Source organism: Saccopteryx leptura, chromosome 5, assembly GCF_036850995.1.
Source record: "Saccopteryx leptura isolate mSacLep1 chromosome 5, mSacLep1_pri_phased_curated, whole genome shotgun sequence".
In the NCBI taxonomy this organism is placed as follows: domain Eukaryota; kingdom Metazoa; phylum Chordata; class Mammalia; order Chiroptera; family Emballonuridae; genus Saccopteryx; species Saccopteryx leptura.
Window position 1 is genome coordinate 34,876,988 of NC_089507.1, and position 16,411 is coordinate 34,893,398.

General features: G+C 41.2%; 1 protein-coding gene across 1 annotated transcript in view; it reads right to left on the bottom strand.

Annotated features, from left to right (window-relative positions):
- Window positions 1-16,411, bottom strand: part of CORIN (corin, serine peptidase) — a 204,709-nt gene continuing 188,298 nt past the window's right edge. Inside the window, exons 18-23 of the mRNA XM_066385953.1 lie at window positions 15,595-15,714; window positions 13,135-13,184; window positions 12,821-12,995; window positions 6,297-6,568; window positions 3,120-3,253; window positions 1-361 (exon numbers count right to left, since the gene is read on the bottom strand). Coding sequence (XP_066242050.1) covers window positions 179-361; window positions 3,120-3,253; window positions 6,297-6,568; window positions 12,821-12,995; window positions 13,135-13,184; window positions 15,595-15,714 — 934 coding nt within the window. The 3' untranslated portion in view covers window positions 1-178. The remainder of the gene's footprint in view (window positions 362-3,119; window positions 3,254-6,296; window positions 6,569-12,820; window positions 12,996-13,134; window positions 13,185-15,594; window positions 15,715-16,411) is intronic.

The window sequence follows — 16,411 nt, forward strand, 5'->3', positions numbered from 1 at the left end:
AAAAAAAAAATAGCTGGATAACATTGGACCAGAACAAACGTAAAGATGCGCAGAGCACTGTTGAGCATCCCGTCGTGGGAAGTGTTTTCTGTACAGCTCTCTGTAGGAAGCTCTCCCCCCAGGCAAGAAGGCTGTCTTCTTTGAGTGTTGCTGGCCAAGTCTCTCATCCTCTTTGGCATTAGTTTAGGAGAAAGGTGTGAATGTATATTTGTCTCTCAATCCATTCAACAAAGTATGACACATTGCTATAAACTCCCGGCCCCAGGACTTTGGAAAAGCAGACGGAGCCCCATGAAGTTAAACCAAATAGTGTCCACTGTCCTGCAGGCTGCTCACAAACAAGAGGTCCGCCGCTGTCACCCTGTAATGAAGAGCAGTGGACGTTGTTAGTCACCGGGATTTCAGAGCCCTAATGGTGTCCATGTTATCCTGAGGGTACAATAAAGACAAGCCCAGCCTAACCAACTTTTTGGAAAATTTTAACAAAGCTTTTATTGTCAGCCTGTGGAGGGAACATATTTCCACTACATAGATGGAACTTCCAAGTGGACATTTTAAACCATCTTTAAAAGGGTAGGGAAGGCTTGCGAAAGGACTCTATTCTTTCCTTGAAATCAGAAGACATTTTTTAGTCATTTCCCATATTTATCAAAATATGTCATAAATTTGAAAAATATATATTTATTGCATCAGAATCAATTCTCTCATAATCTCATTCTTTAACTTTGATCCATTTAATAAATGTAGAAAGCAGTCACTCAAAAAAATTATTTTCACAAAACACACTAGAAAAATATTCTAAAATAATTTGCTACTTTTAAGATTCTTGCTATGTGGATGAATGCATTAAAGTAAAACATAGTCAAGGACCATTCGCTGCATTTCTCAGGTTTTTTAGGCCTTTTCAGTTAGCATGTTTGAATGGAAAATACCACATAAGAATTATTTCCCGTAAGGTATTTTATTTCTTGATAACCTACATTTTATTTCACATGCATAGAGATTTTCATTCTTGATATTTAAGTTTAGGTGTTGCATTTGAGTTTTATTCAGTCCTGTTACCACATATAATTAAACTTAAGACACTGTAACTTTATAAAATTAATATTGCTACATCTGAAAAGATCAGAGTAGGTTCAGGGCTGTATTCTACAGTGCCTCAAAAGAAAATGGTTAACTTATAATAAAATAAGGAAGTAACTATGGTAGAAATTCACAAACACTCCTGGCCCTGCGGGAGTTTCAAACTTAGAATATCTATGGTCACTTGCACTTGGTACCACTGAAGGACAATAGTAATATTGTTTTCTGAGACCTTTCTGAACACTTTCCCTGTTTTAGCTCATTTAATCCTCAGAAAATCCTTGAGATGATAATAATAATTTAATAATAATGTAACAATTATTATTATATTTATTTTATAGATAATAAAAACAAAACCCAACAGATTTATAAGTTGTTTATTGGCTGGGCTAGATTTAAACTCGGGCGGTCTAACTTCGTGACTCCAACTCTATAATGACTAGGTTATCTTGCTTCTCAGAAATGGTAGTAAATGCAACTATTGTTAAAGCAGAATTAGTGTTTTGTATGTTTTTGTGGAGGTGGTGAACTTTACATTCATAAATTACTAATGTCAGAAGCCTAAGTAATGATTATAGACCATGCAAGGGTCTAAATAAATTATTCTGCCTAAAAGCCTAATTGAAAAATTTTAAGCAAAATTTACTGGGAACATTTTTATTAGACATATACCACAATTTTTTTCATCTCCGCTTATAAAAGAAATACTAAGCTGCCGCTTTTGTAGGCTGACCTATTTTGCATGCCAGAGGATGATTACAGTGGGACACGTGTGTTTACAGGTTCGCTCTACGGCCGGCCGCAGATCAGAAGTTTAGCCAGATAATCATTTAGCATCCACACTTTGCAAGGTTCTGTGCTATGATCCACACAGATAAAGGCACTCTTCTTTGTCACTGAGGGGCCGAAATTCCACTTTGGTAAGAAGAACGCCTTTACAGGAACTGTTTAAGGACTATAAATAGAAGCATCTTCAAAGGAAGAAACATTACTTCAGCTGGGGAGGGAACAGGAAGAGGGTGCTGAGGTGGGCGTGGCGAGGCAGCCGGCATTTGTCAGGGGAAACGCGAGGTGAGGAAGCAGCCATTCAGGACAAAAGGGAGAGTCCAGCTGAGGCACAATTTGTCTTGTCAGTCTTTTTGGTTCTTTTTTCCTCTAGTCATACTGGGCTTTTGGCCAAAGTTAATGTTTGGCTTCAGTATTGATCCTGATGATTTCTAGACCTTATCAGTGGGACCCAGAGCTTCCAGTTTGTCCCGTTGATAAATCAGAAAGATAAGGAGAGGTTCTGGTAAACAATCCTGCTCCAGACCTGGTAAAAAGTAGCTTTTGTTTGTTTTGTGTTTTATTTTCTACCTGGAGTTGTGTTAGAAAACCTGTGGTGTGCATTTAAGATGCCCCCGGGGCTGAATTCCCACTACCAATGAAGCTGGCTTGACTTGGTTCCTCTTAGACACCTGGGTACGAACATGCCCATGTCTGTAACTGTGCTTGGCTTTTGATTCTCTTCCAAGAATCACCTCCCTGCCCCTCCTTTGGCAATTACCAAGAGAGGGAGCAGCACTACCTTTAGGTAGACCTCCAAATCAGGTTGGAGACATGTATTCACGTTCATCACTGCTACTAGGATAGTGTGGTGGCGCAGCACCCGGGCCTGGAAGCCTGGGTTCGTATCCTTTACCACCTTCCGTGCCGGGTGATGGTGGTACATCACTTGCTCTTCTTAGAAGCTCTTTTGTCTTAGCCACTAAAATGGTCCAGTGAGGTGGACCAGAACGCCTGATTTTCCTCCTTTTGCTGCTGCAGGTGCTGTTCCCTGTGGTGGATGAGAATACTGAAGGCGATCCGAGCGAGTGAAGAGGTAGTAAGGGGAACCACAGGCATTGAATGAAGGAAATCACTGTGAATAAACATCTGCTAATAAATGAGTTTTCAAAATGTTCCCAAAGGCCCATACATGCATATTAATGAGCTTATATGGACCCATTAAAATTATTGCTGAACTAAACCACCTCAGTAATCAGAAAACAACTTACCATGCAGGAGTCGACCGTGCCAGACTCGTAGCCAGCACATATCATCCGGGTGGTGATGGTCTTCATGTCAAAGTAGGACTGGCACTGCTCCAGAGAGATGACGCGCACTTCTCCCTCCTGCAGCTTGAAAGGCACTGGGTGTTTTTAAATAGAAGAAATAAAATGTACGAGAGGGTAAAATGGGTCAAAAATGAGGCTAGCCACATATGAAATGATTACACTTTTATACCCCCACCCCCAAACCATATTCTTTACTTAAAATGTCATTTCAATGACAAAGCTTGTTTGGAATCAGAATTTTCCAGTTAGAAGTGTTGGTGGCCCTCATCCAGTCAAAGCCCTGTATTTTATTGAGGACAGTGAGGCACAGGGTGGTTAAGTAACTTGGTTAGGTAACTTGGCTCATGTTTTTCCCCTCTTATTATATATGCTGCAATAAAAGCCACAGCCACTACAATGAGATGGAAAATCACCATGCCACAGCTCTGCCCCACATAGGAAGCTGCCAGCCCGAGTCAGCTCAGCTCACCAGTCCTGCTCTGCTGCAGTGCATGCACCTGTGCATTCTAGCAGGGGAGGCCTGCCTCTCTTCAGTTCAAATAAGAGGCCATTATTTGAGGTGAGAATCCTTAATCCTCGAGTATATGACAAAGAGATGTTGAAAGGGACAAAGGCTTCCCTTAGTGTCACTGGGTAATATGTGAATTCCATCTTGCTTGGAAGTTCTTTTTTTGTGTGTACAGAGAGAGACAGAGAGAGACAGAGAGAGGGACAGAAAGACAGGAAAGAGAGAGATGAGAAGCATCAATTCTTTGTTGTGGCTCCTTAGTCTCCTTAGTTGTTCATTGATTGCTTTCTCATATGTGCCTTGACCAGGGGACTACAGTAGAGTGAGTGACCCCCTTGCTCAAGCCAGCAACCTTGGGCTCAAGCCATTGACCATGGGGTCATGTCTATGATCCCATACTCAAGCCAGCAACCCCGCACTCAAGCTGGAGAGCCTTCACTCAAGCCAGCGACCTCAGGGTTTTCGAATCTGGGCTCTCCATGTCTCAGTCTGATGCTCTATCCACTGTGCCACCACCTGGTCAAGCTGCTTGAAAGTTCTTGAAGAATAATGATGAACTTCTTGAAGCATGACTCTTTAGTTGTTTCCCCATTCTACATAATTATACACCCTGCTCTCCTTTTAGGTCATGATGGTGAAGCAATTACATGTACAGGGTACCTTATTGGGAGAAAAAATCATGTTTGGAAAAGTCCATGTGATACAAACAGTGAAAGTTTCACAAGTTATCAAAAAAATGGTAACAAGAACAGTCGCCCCGGCCGGGCAGTTCAGGTGGTTGTGGTGTCATCCCGATACACCAAGGCTGCAGGCTGGACCCCTGGTCAGGGCACATGCAAGAGTCAACCAATGAATGCATGAATAGTGGCTCAGCAAATTGATGTTTCTTTTTTCTCTTTCTCTCCCTGCTTCTCTTAAATCAATAAAATAAATTTTAAAAATTTAAAAAAGAACAATTGTTAACATGTATTGGGTACTAGCAGCGGGCCAGGCACCTGTATTCACCATTCTCTGGACCTATTGTCTTTAATCTTTACAATAATCTTATAAATTAGACAGTTGCTATTATGTTTTCTGCTCTATAATAAGCTAGAAAGTGGTGCAGTTAGGGTCAGTTAGACCTTCCTCCTGAATCCAGACTCTTCCCACACTGCACTGTGTGTGGCACATGTGAATATTACAGGACTGTTTGACGTGAACATGGTGGGAAAAATACAAGCAGAAGCATAGAAAACATGCGTCGCTGTGATCTCTTATCCAGCATTAATTACAGCTTTTAAACACCATGATGTGCCGGAATGGTGACATCCTATCTCTGATGTTGCCTTTGAAGTTCTCCCATGTGACCTTTTCAGAAGTCATTGACTTACTTCTCTCTATGGAATTTTCCATTTTTGTCCTCAATGGATCAAATAGAAAGGGAACTCACCTTAGCTCAAAACTTATCTGACCAAATTTCAAAACAAAATCGTCCTTCAGATTGGCAGTTGCTAAGGTGGTTAACAGGACACCAATATACATCACCATCCCAGAAAGGCAAGACAGTACCCTTGATATGGAGTGGCCTTTGAAAGAAAATATCTCACAGATCAAATTCCTATTCTACACTTTAAGAAGTCAAGCAAAACGGAGTCCTTTTTGGGATTGGGAGTAAGTATCTAAATTTTTTTTTAAATGATTTTATTTATTTATTATAGAGAAGGGGGAGGGAGGAGCAGGAAGCATCAACTCCCATATGTGCCTTGACCAGGCAAGCCCAGGGTTTTTTTTGAACCAGCAACCTCAGCATTTCCAGGTTGACGCTTTATCCACTGCGCCACCACAAGTCAGGCTCTAAATTTTTAAACTTCTATGTTTTCTGTGTTTAAATCATCTAGCAGGGGTCCCAAACTTTTTACACAGGGGGCCAGTTCACTGTCCCTCAGACCGTTGGAGGGCCACCACATACAGTGTTCCTCTCACTCACCACCAATGAAAGAGGTGCCCCTTCCGGAAGTGCGGCGGGGGCTGGATAAATGGCCTCAGGGGGCCACATGCGGCCCGCGGACTGTAGTTTGGGGACGCCTGATCTAGGGCACCAAACTATTTTAATCCACTTAAATAAGCAAATAGCAAATCAGTTTTCTTTCTAGAAGGATTTGCAGGTTGTGTTATAAAAGTCAACCCAACCAAATCATAACACGGGCTTGAAAATGTGACCACACAACTTGGCTGCAGGAGTGGAAGTGCCAACCCTCAAACAGAGGCACCTCAGGAGTTTGCCAGAAGAGTGCCAATCGTTGGTGGAAGCAGTTCATGCAGGGATGACTGACAGGTCGCATCTTGCGTGGCACCTCCAAACATTGGTGGTGGCTCCCTGGGGAAAGGCTCGGAGGCGTGGAAAAGCATTTGTGAGATTGCACCTGAGCTTGGCAGGTTTAAGTACCATTCACTATTGACATCTGTCACTTGTATGCAAGGAAGAGTATGACACAGACATGCTTAGTCTTTAACATTTGTGTCTATACTTCTAGAAGTGAGATGGGAAATTATTGCCAAAGGCTAGGAAGTAATTTGGGGTCTGTCAGTTACAAGCTGAAAGGCGAGTGCTGCAGACGATCCCGGCTTACTTTTGTTGCCCATGTGCCCCCAGCCTGTGATATAGCAGTACGTATCGGGTTCTAACGACTGCTCCGGGCTGGGTAAGCAGACCGGCCGGACGTAGCTGGTTTCGTTGACGTCCTCACTCAGCTCCACGATGCTGATGTCGTAGTCCACCACTGCCCGGCTATAGCGAGGGTGCAGGACGATGGTCTTCACGAGGCGCGTCTGCATGAATGGCGATGGATGGTCTAGATTGTTGATGCCGAATACCACCTTCCAAACCGCAGCATTCTCTCTCCTAAGATAATAATTCAAGAGCTCTTGGCATGAAACTCAGCTACATATGCATCTCAGCTGCCCAAGGCAGGCAGGGGAATTTATACCGGGTGGCAGGCCCACCAGTCACTTTGGTTTGCAATTTGCCACAATCTAGTTTAGACATGAAAACGGCACATTTACCTTCATTCAGCTAGCCAAGTTTAGAGAATTTTATCTTTACCTTTTCTTTTTTTTTTTGTTTTGTTTTTTTCTGAAGCTGGAAACGGGGAGAGATAGACAGACTCCCGCATGTGCCCGAACGGGATCCATCCGGCACACCCACCAGGGGGCGACGCTCTGTCCCTCCGGGGCGTCGCTCTGTCGCGACCAGAGCCACTCTAGCGCCTGGGGCAGAGGCCAAGGAGCCATCCCCAGCTCCCGGGCCATCTTTGCTCCAATGGAGCCTCGCTGCAGGAGGGGAAGAGAAAGACAGAGAAGAAGGAGAGGAGGAGGGGTGGAGAAGCAGATGGGCGCATCTCCTGTGTGCCCTGGCTGGGAATCGAACCCGGGACTTCTGCACGCCAGGCCGACGCTCTACCACTGAGCCAACTGGCCAGGGCCTTTACCTTTTCTTGAGAGCACAAAATTTTTCTTTCTGATTTTACTTTGATATTTTAACCATTTCTCCCTTTTAGAAAAAGAAAATTAAATTTTATAATTAACACCATCTCTATGTTTATAGTTAATTACACCATGCCCACCAATGTAAAAGGAGTGTATGTCTCTCTGTTTTACTTTTTATTCAATCCCAGAGTCCCCCCACCTCTGCTTTCTTAATCTACCTCCGTTGCTTCCTGGCAATTGTCATCAGTTTGGCTCAAATAAATTCAAAAAATTCTTTGCAGATTTGAAGGGTTACATGTATCCTCATATGGCAGAGAGAGCAAGTTTCCTTCCTTTTCTCATGGGGATACTAATTCTAGCATGTGGGTTCCACTCTCTTAATCTAACTTACTTCCCAATGGCCCACCTCCTAATACCATCCTATAGGGGGTGGGAGCTTCAACATGTGATTTTGAGGGGGACACAAACCTATAGTCCATGCAGCTCTGGAGCACTAAAACATGTAAGAGCCTTAAAAAGAAAGAGAAATAGAAACAAAAGGATGAGTCAGTGAAATAGAGGAAAACTAGAAATTGGGGTTTTTTTGTTATTCAAAAGAAAAATGAAAAAAGTATATCAAGAAGGATGTAGGCCCTGGCAGGTTGGCTCAGTAGTAGAGCGTCGGCCCGGTGGCCAGGGCACACAGGAGAAGCACCCATCTGTTTCTCCATCCCTCCCCCTCTCCTTCCTCTCTCTCTCTCTTCCCTTCCCATAGCCAAGGCTCCATTGGAGCAAAGATGGCCCAGGTGCTGAGGATGGCTACATGGTCTCCGCCTCAGGCACTAGAATGGCTTCAGTCGCAACGGAGCAACAGCCCAGATGGGCAGAGCATCACCCCCTAGTGGGCACAGTAGGCATGCTGAATGGATCCCAATTGGGCGCAGGCAGGAGTCTGTCTCTGCCTCCCTGCTTCTCACTTCAGAAAAATAAAAAAAATAAAAAAGAAGGATGTAGTGACATATTCCTGTGGAGGACTTCAGTGAGTTGGAAACTGAAAATTCATCATTGGATAGGGCAAGGTGGAAGTCATTAAATTGAGTATGTGCCAGTCCTTGTAGTAACGTTGTAGTTTGGGGAGAAAATGGGAGGTGGGAAAGTGGAGGCAATCACTGCAGGAAATTCTTCTAGCAATTTGAGTCTAGTAGCTGACAGGGAGCAATAGTTGAAAAAGGCTATAAAGTCAAGAGAAAGGGTTTCAGTTAGGACAGTAAGGCATGTTTGCTGCAGAAAATGATCCAGAAAAAAAAAAAGGAGAAAGTAATGATGCAAAATTGGAATTTAAAGTGGAAGTGTCCTATATTGTTAGATGCTCATTTGAGATTCATGACCATACATCTGATGTGGGTTCAGTGAGCAGTCGGATGTGTGATACTCTTCAGCAGTGGTCAGCTGTTCAGGTGCAGGTGCAGAGTACATGGATAGAGAGGCGCAAGACTAGAAGAAACAAGCAAGTAACTATGAAGGTTGAGAAGAGAAGAGCTCCCAGTTTCAGCCAGCCCCTGGAACTATGGATTGGCCCATATTTTAGGCCAACTTCTGGCTATGTACTAGACCCAGACATTTTTCACTGGAGAGGTGAAGAGGGAGGAAGACAGAGAATACCTCCATAGGGGGCAGGACAGTGGGGAGAGTGGAGGTAGGTCAGAGTCACTGAGGGCTTTTTACAGTCACACTTGCTTGCTCTCTAGTGATGCTGAAAACAGCAGCCCAGGAGAGGAATAAATACAATGTGGGGAATTCCTGTTTTAACGGCCATTACTACTGGTAAGAACAGGTCAAGTCCCTCAAGTAGATAAGATGGAAAAAACAAACTGAATGACTGGTGTAGTTCATGAGCACCAAGAAGATAAAAAAGTAATCACAAAGACACAACATGAGTTCAGTATAAATAGTCAGATAGAATCTCTCACTTTCTCTTTCTGAGTATACATTCAAAGACTGTTAGAACAGGACAGGTCTGCCTGGCATGTGTGGCAGAAAGATCTAGGAGCACAGAAATGGAAGGTCTTGGTGAGAGACCAAAGTGACAAGCCCAGGGCACTTAGTCAGCTGGAGAAAAAAACAAATGAGGAGACTGATGGACTCAGATAACGGGGGAAGCAGTGCAGACAGGCAATGCAAGTCTTGTCAGAGAAATCAAGGCAAGGGTGAGCGGCAAGGTTGAGAATTACGGCCATAGAGGAGGATGATCATTTTTCTTGTGGGTCTCCTGGAGAGCAATTAGATGCTCCTGACAATTACTAGTTGTGTGCCAGCCTAGGAAGTTCATCCTTATATCTTCCAGGGGCGGAAGAAGGCAGAAAATTTGCTTGTTAAATTACCCCTGAAAAGCAAAGTCTTTCTTCCTTACAACTGCTGAAGCCGAATTGTTATTAGGGCATAGGGGACTTGATCTGACCAGCTTAGTATCTCATGTTTCTAATTTTCATTTGGGATTTTTAAATACCTCTTCATGAAAGAGCAACACAATTTTTTTTTCCCCCACCAATATAATTAAAAGAGACATGCTTGGGAAGACCTCAGATGGGTCACACTGGGCTTTGCCAAAGTATGGGATCAGGATGTGAAGTAAATCTCATTAATTGCAGCAATTGATGGCTCCAGCAGAGAGTAAGGCTTATAATTAGAAGTTCTTAAAAGCTTGCAGGGCCACTAGAGAGATTGTAAAATAGAATCAGAGTCATTAGCACACATTTGAATGAAGGCTTGTTTGAAGTTGGGCAATTTCTACTTTCTTATGGATAAGCCAGACCCCTCTTGACAGTTCTGTTAAGTGTTCCATAAAATTTCACCAAGGCCTTTGATATCTGATCCATTTCCTTAATTATAAACACATATTTTTTCTCTATTGCAAGGCTGCTCCTTAACTTCGGAGATCTGTCTGTGGAAGAGGAAACTTGGACGCCACATACGGAAATGATGGAAGTGGGGTAAAACCAGGATTATAGAACATTGAAGAATGTGTTTCCCTTAAAGAACGGTTCATTTAGGTAATCCTATTTTGATGAATGTACTTCTGCTAGTATAACCTCCTCCTTATCATGGAGTTATAAATCAGAACTGGGAAAGGCATCTGGAAACATCTGGCCTCTTCTGAAGCAATAACATTGCACTGGATTTCTTGACATACTACACAGATTCTTCAAATCATTGTGGGTTTAACACATTAAACGTTCTCAAGAGGAGGTACTGGTTTATATTTTGATGTTTTATATTTTATTTCTCCAAAGAGAACAACTAAATGACTTACTATGCACATTTCCATTTTGTAATTGCTTATCACATTACATTCTAATTTTTTGTTCATGTGTCAGTATCCTTATTAGGTTCACACTCTAAAGAAGGAAATATGTATTTATCTTTGTAACACCCATGTGGAATGAAATATACCTGCTAGGACCCTATCTTGTAGAAGAAAAGAACACCATAGGGTGAGTAACTTTGTATAAGAAGGTGTCTTGGCGTATTGTTAAAATGGTAGCAGATTGGAACTCAGCTGAATGTCCAGCAACTGGGGAATGACAGAAAGTTATGGTAAATCCATTTTATAGACTATTAGTTAATTTTGGAAAAGAACAAGTTAGAAGTACATCTGTTGACCTGCAGGGATGTCCACCATATACTACTGCATAGGAAGCAACTTACAAACAAAAGTATAGAATGTGCTTCCCAATTGTATAAGGAAACAATGACATCTTGGGAAAAAATGTATTTGTTTATAGTTGTGGAGGAACAAGCTATAACAGGGGTTGCAGTGAAAATAACGAGGAAGTCAAGATGAGTGTGAGAGGAGATAAAAATAGTGCTAGAAAAATGTAAAAAATATTCATAATGCTAAAGGAAAAGGTAGAATGCATGCTTTTAGTGAAATATATTTTTTTAAAGTTGACTTTTATTAATGTCCTACTTATTGATACCAGGCATGCTTCTCAAGGCTTTACACAGGCTCACAAATGCCTGCACCAACCCTGCAAGGTAGGGACTGTTATTTCCCTCACTTCACAGAGATGACACTATGGCCCAGAGAAGTTAATGAATTGACTCATAGTCACACAGTAAGTGGCAAAGCTGAGAAAAAATAATAATAGGCAAATAAGCAAAAAAATAAATTAAATTAAATTGCATTTGTTTCTAGAAATTAACCTGATCAAATGAAAATAATTAGGTGATAGAATTGTGTGTTATTTTGTTTTAAATTTTATGCTATTATTTAATATGACTTTGAGGTAAAGTAAAATTACTAAAAATAAAATGAACAAAATTGGTGGTATGGTGGTTATTTTAAAAATGTCCTTAAATCCTTTGACATCCCTTCCTTGGAGAGGAGAGTTTTGTGTTTCTTCCCTTCTGATCTGGGTGGGGCTTGGAGGGCTCGGCCTCTGACCAATCACAGGACAGAAGAAGCAATGCTGTATGTCTTTGGAGGCTGGGTCACAAAAGGACACAGCTCCTCTTGGCTCCCTTCTAGGGAAGCTCACCTGAGGATGTCAGTCGTCCATGCTGTGAGTCCCATATGGAGAAGAACTGAGGCCCCAACTGATAGGCAGCACTGACTGCCAGTCATGAGAAGGCTGCAGCCCCTCACCTTAGAACCGCACAGGTGATACTCAGACACTGCCAAGCAGAAAGACACTGCACCAGCTATGTCCTTCCAGGTGTCTGACCCTTAAGATCTTCTGCGAGCATAATAAATGTAAGGTTTTTTAATTTATTGTTATTGTTTTGTTTTTTTGCTCCTAACTTACACACCAGACAGTTGGACCAGACGAGGACCTTCTACAGTGACGTTTGTCAATTGGCGTAGGTATCTTTTTGGTCTTACTTTTCTGCACCCTTTAGGCTTATTGCCATGGTTAATTTTATGTGCTACTATAGCTGAGTTATGGTGCCAAAATATTTGATCAAACATTATTCTGGATTTTTCTATGACTGTATTTGGGTAAGATTAAATTTAAATCAGTGGGCTTTGAATAAAGCAGATTACCTTCCTTAATGTGAATGGTCCTCATCTGATAAGTCAGAGACCTTAACAGAACAAAACCAGACCTCTCCTGAGTGGGAAGGAATGCAACTAGCCAACTGCCTTCGGCCTTGAATTTCCATTTTTCTGGGCAACCCATTAGATTTCAGACTCGCCAAGCCTCCACAGTCCTGTGAGCCCATTTCTTAAAGTAAATCTCTCTCTCTCACTGGTCTGTTTCTCTACAGAACCTTAACTAATACATAATTGTACCTTTAACTCTGCTTCCCAAATTCCTTGCCAGTTCCTCTAGCACCCTAACCTCACAGTAGTAGCCTCCTGAGTAAATCACCTTTTAAAACTTCAGATGTATTAAAAAGGCTAGAAAAGAGACTAATGCTGGCTGGAGAGTTGATCTGCTAAACTTCTTCCTATCCCTCCCTCTCTAGGACATAAATCATATGCAAGATATATCCATTGAGACAATACATGAGCAGCACATACGGAGGCTGACAACACCTAAAATCTAAGCAGATAAAGGCCCGGGAAGAAGATCAATGGTGGCTCTTGTACTGAAGTGGCTTCACAGAATTATATAGGTCACTAAGAATACCCAAGTGACAAAATGATCAGATCCAGGCAAAGCAAAAAAGAAAAAGTGCAACTTACCCTTCAAAGCAGTGGGCAACTGTCAGCACCCACTTCTTGGCAATGAGGACACAACCACAGATGTGCCCACTGGGCTCACTCTGCAGAGAACACTGCCAGGGCCACCTTCCAGGGCGACTCGTCCGACCCCCGAGGATCCTCTTGTTCATTCGGGCAGCAGGACGGCGCCCACAGTCTACCAATGAGCAGGAAAGACGTGTGTGACTCAGCCTCAAACCCAGCTAGATGCTGTCACGTGCAAGTTGTCATTCTCCCCCGAGCCAACCCAATTAAATGAAGTTCATATCCCATCGGGACACCATTCATTTTCTCACCTTGTTTGGTACACAGAAGAGAAATCTTACTTCTGCTGTGACAAGGGTGCCTAGATTCGGAAACATAAAAGGGTATAATATTAAGTTACATATTCATTGTTCACTTCAAACACTACCAGTGAAAGCAAGACATAGGTTTAACTCTTGCATATGGTCAATTTCTCAGGGTAGGGCTCTTATCAGAATTACCTCGCCGGTGGGGGTGTACAAAGGATGTGTACATTTTTTTTTTTTTTAGTTTATTTAATATCCTCATAATATAATTGCACATTTGTGAGAAGCTATTGTTAGCAGTTTCCCACATCATCTTGGCTTGTGGAACCACCCAAAATATTAACTCAAACCATGATTATCAAAGTAGGGAGAAAAAATGGAGAGAAATTGGCCTGCTTCTTAGACTCTGCAGTTTAGAGGGGTGGACCATGTCAGACGTTTATGCTCACGGGGAGGCATGTATGTCCAAGAAAAGTTGAGAAATAGTTCAAAAGAAATAAAATGTTGCTTTTGAAAATCTAGAAAATGGATAAAGAAAATGAATATTTAAATTGGAAAAGAATCTTGCCAAGACTTGATGTTAAACTATGGCTCTACGATTGGCGGACAGGAAGAAGGGGGATTGATCCTGTTCCCTGTAACGCTAGGCTAGACGGTGGGCACAGGACTAACAGGTAAATTTATAGAAAGTGTCAGTTCAGGAAAGGAAACACTTTCTAAAAATTGAAGTTAACCTTTGAAAGCAAGAACCTGGGCCATGTTTCAGCATCTATCAATGTGGCTGCACCAGAGACTTCAGACTAGGGCACATTAAGTTTTCATCACAAAGATCTTTTCTAACCAGGAATCATTTATTCACAATGTAAATTTAAAAGACAAAAAAAATGTTTTGGGCCTGTCGAATATACTATGATGTTCTTAAAATCCTAGACCTCTCAGAAAAAAAAAAGAAAGAAAGAAAGAAAAAAAAATACACACACACACACACACACACACACATACATATATCCATTCTTACATAGGTCATTTCTACATTCTTTTTTGAAGATTTGCTATATTTTCATTTCCTGCTAAATTTGCATGGACATTTGTGTAATTATTTGTATACAACAAATTATAAAATAGAAAAAGCACATTTGCTTTTTGCTATTTCACAACCTGAAGTAGTATCTTCTCTTACTCTCTTTCTTGTTACCTTTAATTTCTTTGTAGCATTTGCTAATATCTGAATTCACTTTGTTTGCTAGCTTATACTCTCTGTTCCCCTATACAATGTATGTTTCTTGAGACCAGGGTCCTTGTCCCTTTAATTCACTTCCCCCTCAGAGCTTAGCACTGAACCTGGCATAGAAAAGATACTCAGTAGTTAGTTATTTGTTAGATCCAAAATTATAGCTTGTAGGAATAGGGAAAGACACTGAAGACTCTCCATTTCTACTCTATTTTATAGGAAACTGTGGTTATATAAGAGCACGTGTCTAGTTAGTAAGCAGACTAGAGCCAGTTCTACCAGTTCCCAATTTAGAATGAGATATTTTATTTATTGATTTGACCTGAGAGGGCTTTTCTGGCATTCCCAGTTTGAGGAAACAAATCACTCTGTTGAAAGATTCAGGTCATTGTTCTGGAGGAAGTACTTCAGTTGACAAATATTCAGAAATTTGGCTGCAGAGTTTGGTCTATGGGGAAAATGTCAAGACATTCTAAAGAAAAATGGCCTACCTTTAGTTTTCTTCTTTGGAATTCTTAAGAAGTGGCTTCTTTAGGTCTTATTAAAAGCTTTGGAGTCAGATAAACCTGGCTTGAGTTGAGAGACTATATATACCTTACCTCTGTGGGCTGTTAGTTTTGAGCAAGTTATTTATATATTCTATAGCTATGTTCCCATAATGTAATAAACACTAAGTAAGCATTGCTTCACTCAATTTATCTTTCTCCTATGGACAAGGGAGGCATTAGCTTTCTCCTATGGACAAGACCTGTTTAAGATGCCACTATTTTTTAGAGGAAAATTTCTACAACTGTATTTTCAAGGCTACTTGATTCTAATTCCATTTCATTTCATTTTTTCCTTCTCAGACTCTCCAAATTTTATCAGTTTTCATTACTTCAATTCCCCTGTTAACTAGTTACATGTTGCCTTGGTAGGAAGTGTAAACATGAAAATTTATTTTGAATAAGAAGTGAAAAAAACTCTGAGACTGGAACACAAGTTCTTCTTCCTTCACCATGATAGTTTATGTAATCATCATTAAAGAAAAAATCATTAGCCAAAAGAAAAAAAAATCTATGTCTAGAAAAGAAAAAGCCAAACGATGTTGCTCCCTAAAGGCCTGTAGCCATTCTATGGAAACTCTTTATCGATGTGACAAATTTGGATTATCTCAAATTAGGTACAGAAGGCCCCTGATGATAGATTCTCGCTCCATAATCCACTCTACAGAGCTCTTGTGAAAGGTGTCTTACCCTTTAACCAGCAGTTCATGCAAAGTGGTCCCGTTGAGGCTCTCCCAGTCGGAGTGTAACGTCAGCCACTGCTGGTCTTGCTCTTCCTGTTCCTGTATGAACTCGGTCACAGCCGGCTCTCTGATAGAAGAGTCAATACCAGTTCCAAAGTCAAAGAACAATGACGTCGTTCAGAAGATATCATTATTTGGTACTCATTCTCTTTCAAAAAGAAGCATTAAATTATAAATCAATATTTCAAGAGGAAGATTTGTATTGGAAATTTGGTGTGAAATGTGATCAGCAAGAGAGGAAGTTACTGAAAATATTATATATTGAAGCAAAAAAAAACAACCCCAAATTATTACAGCTGTTTTAGTCATTCTTTCTGCTGACATGTATTTGAAAATTTTTGAGGTATTTCATATACAAATTCTTTTTTTTAATTTATTCATTTTAGAGAGGAGAGGGAGAGACAGAGAGGAGAGACAGAGAGAGAGAAGGGGGAGAGGAGCTGGAAGCATCAACTCCCATATGTGCCTTGACCAGGCAAGCCCAGGGTTTCAAACCGGTGACCTCAGCATTTCCAGGTCGATGCTTTATCCACTGCGCCACCACAGGTCAGGCCTTTCATATACAAATTCTAATGTATATGATGTAAAAATTCCAATATCTAAAAAACAAGAGCAACTTTAGGCAGGGTTCGACAGCAAAATAAAAATCATCTGGTTGGGTTTCTTTTTTACTTCTCTTTTCTTGCCCAATGTTGTCCTTCAATGTGGCAATACTTTAAATAAAAATAAATAATAACTGAAGAGAATAAATGGCCATTTAGTGT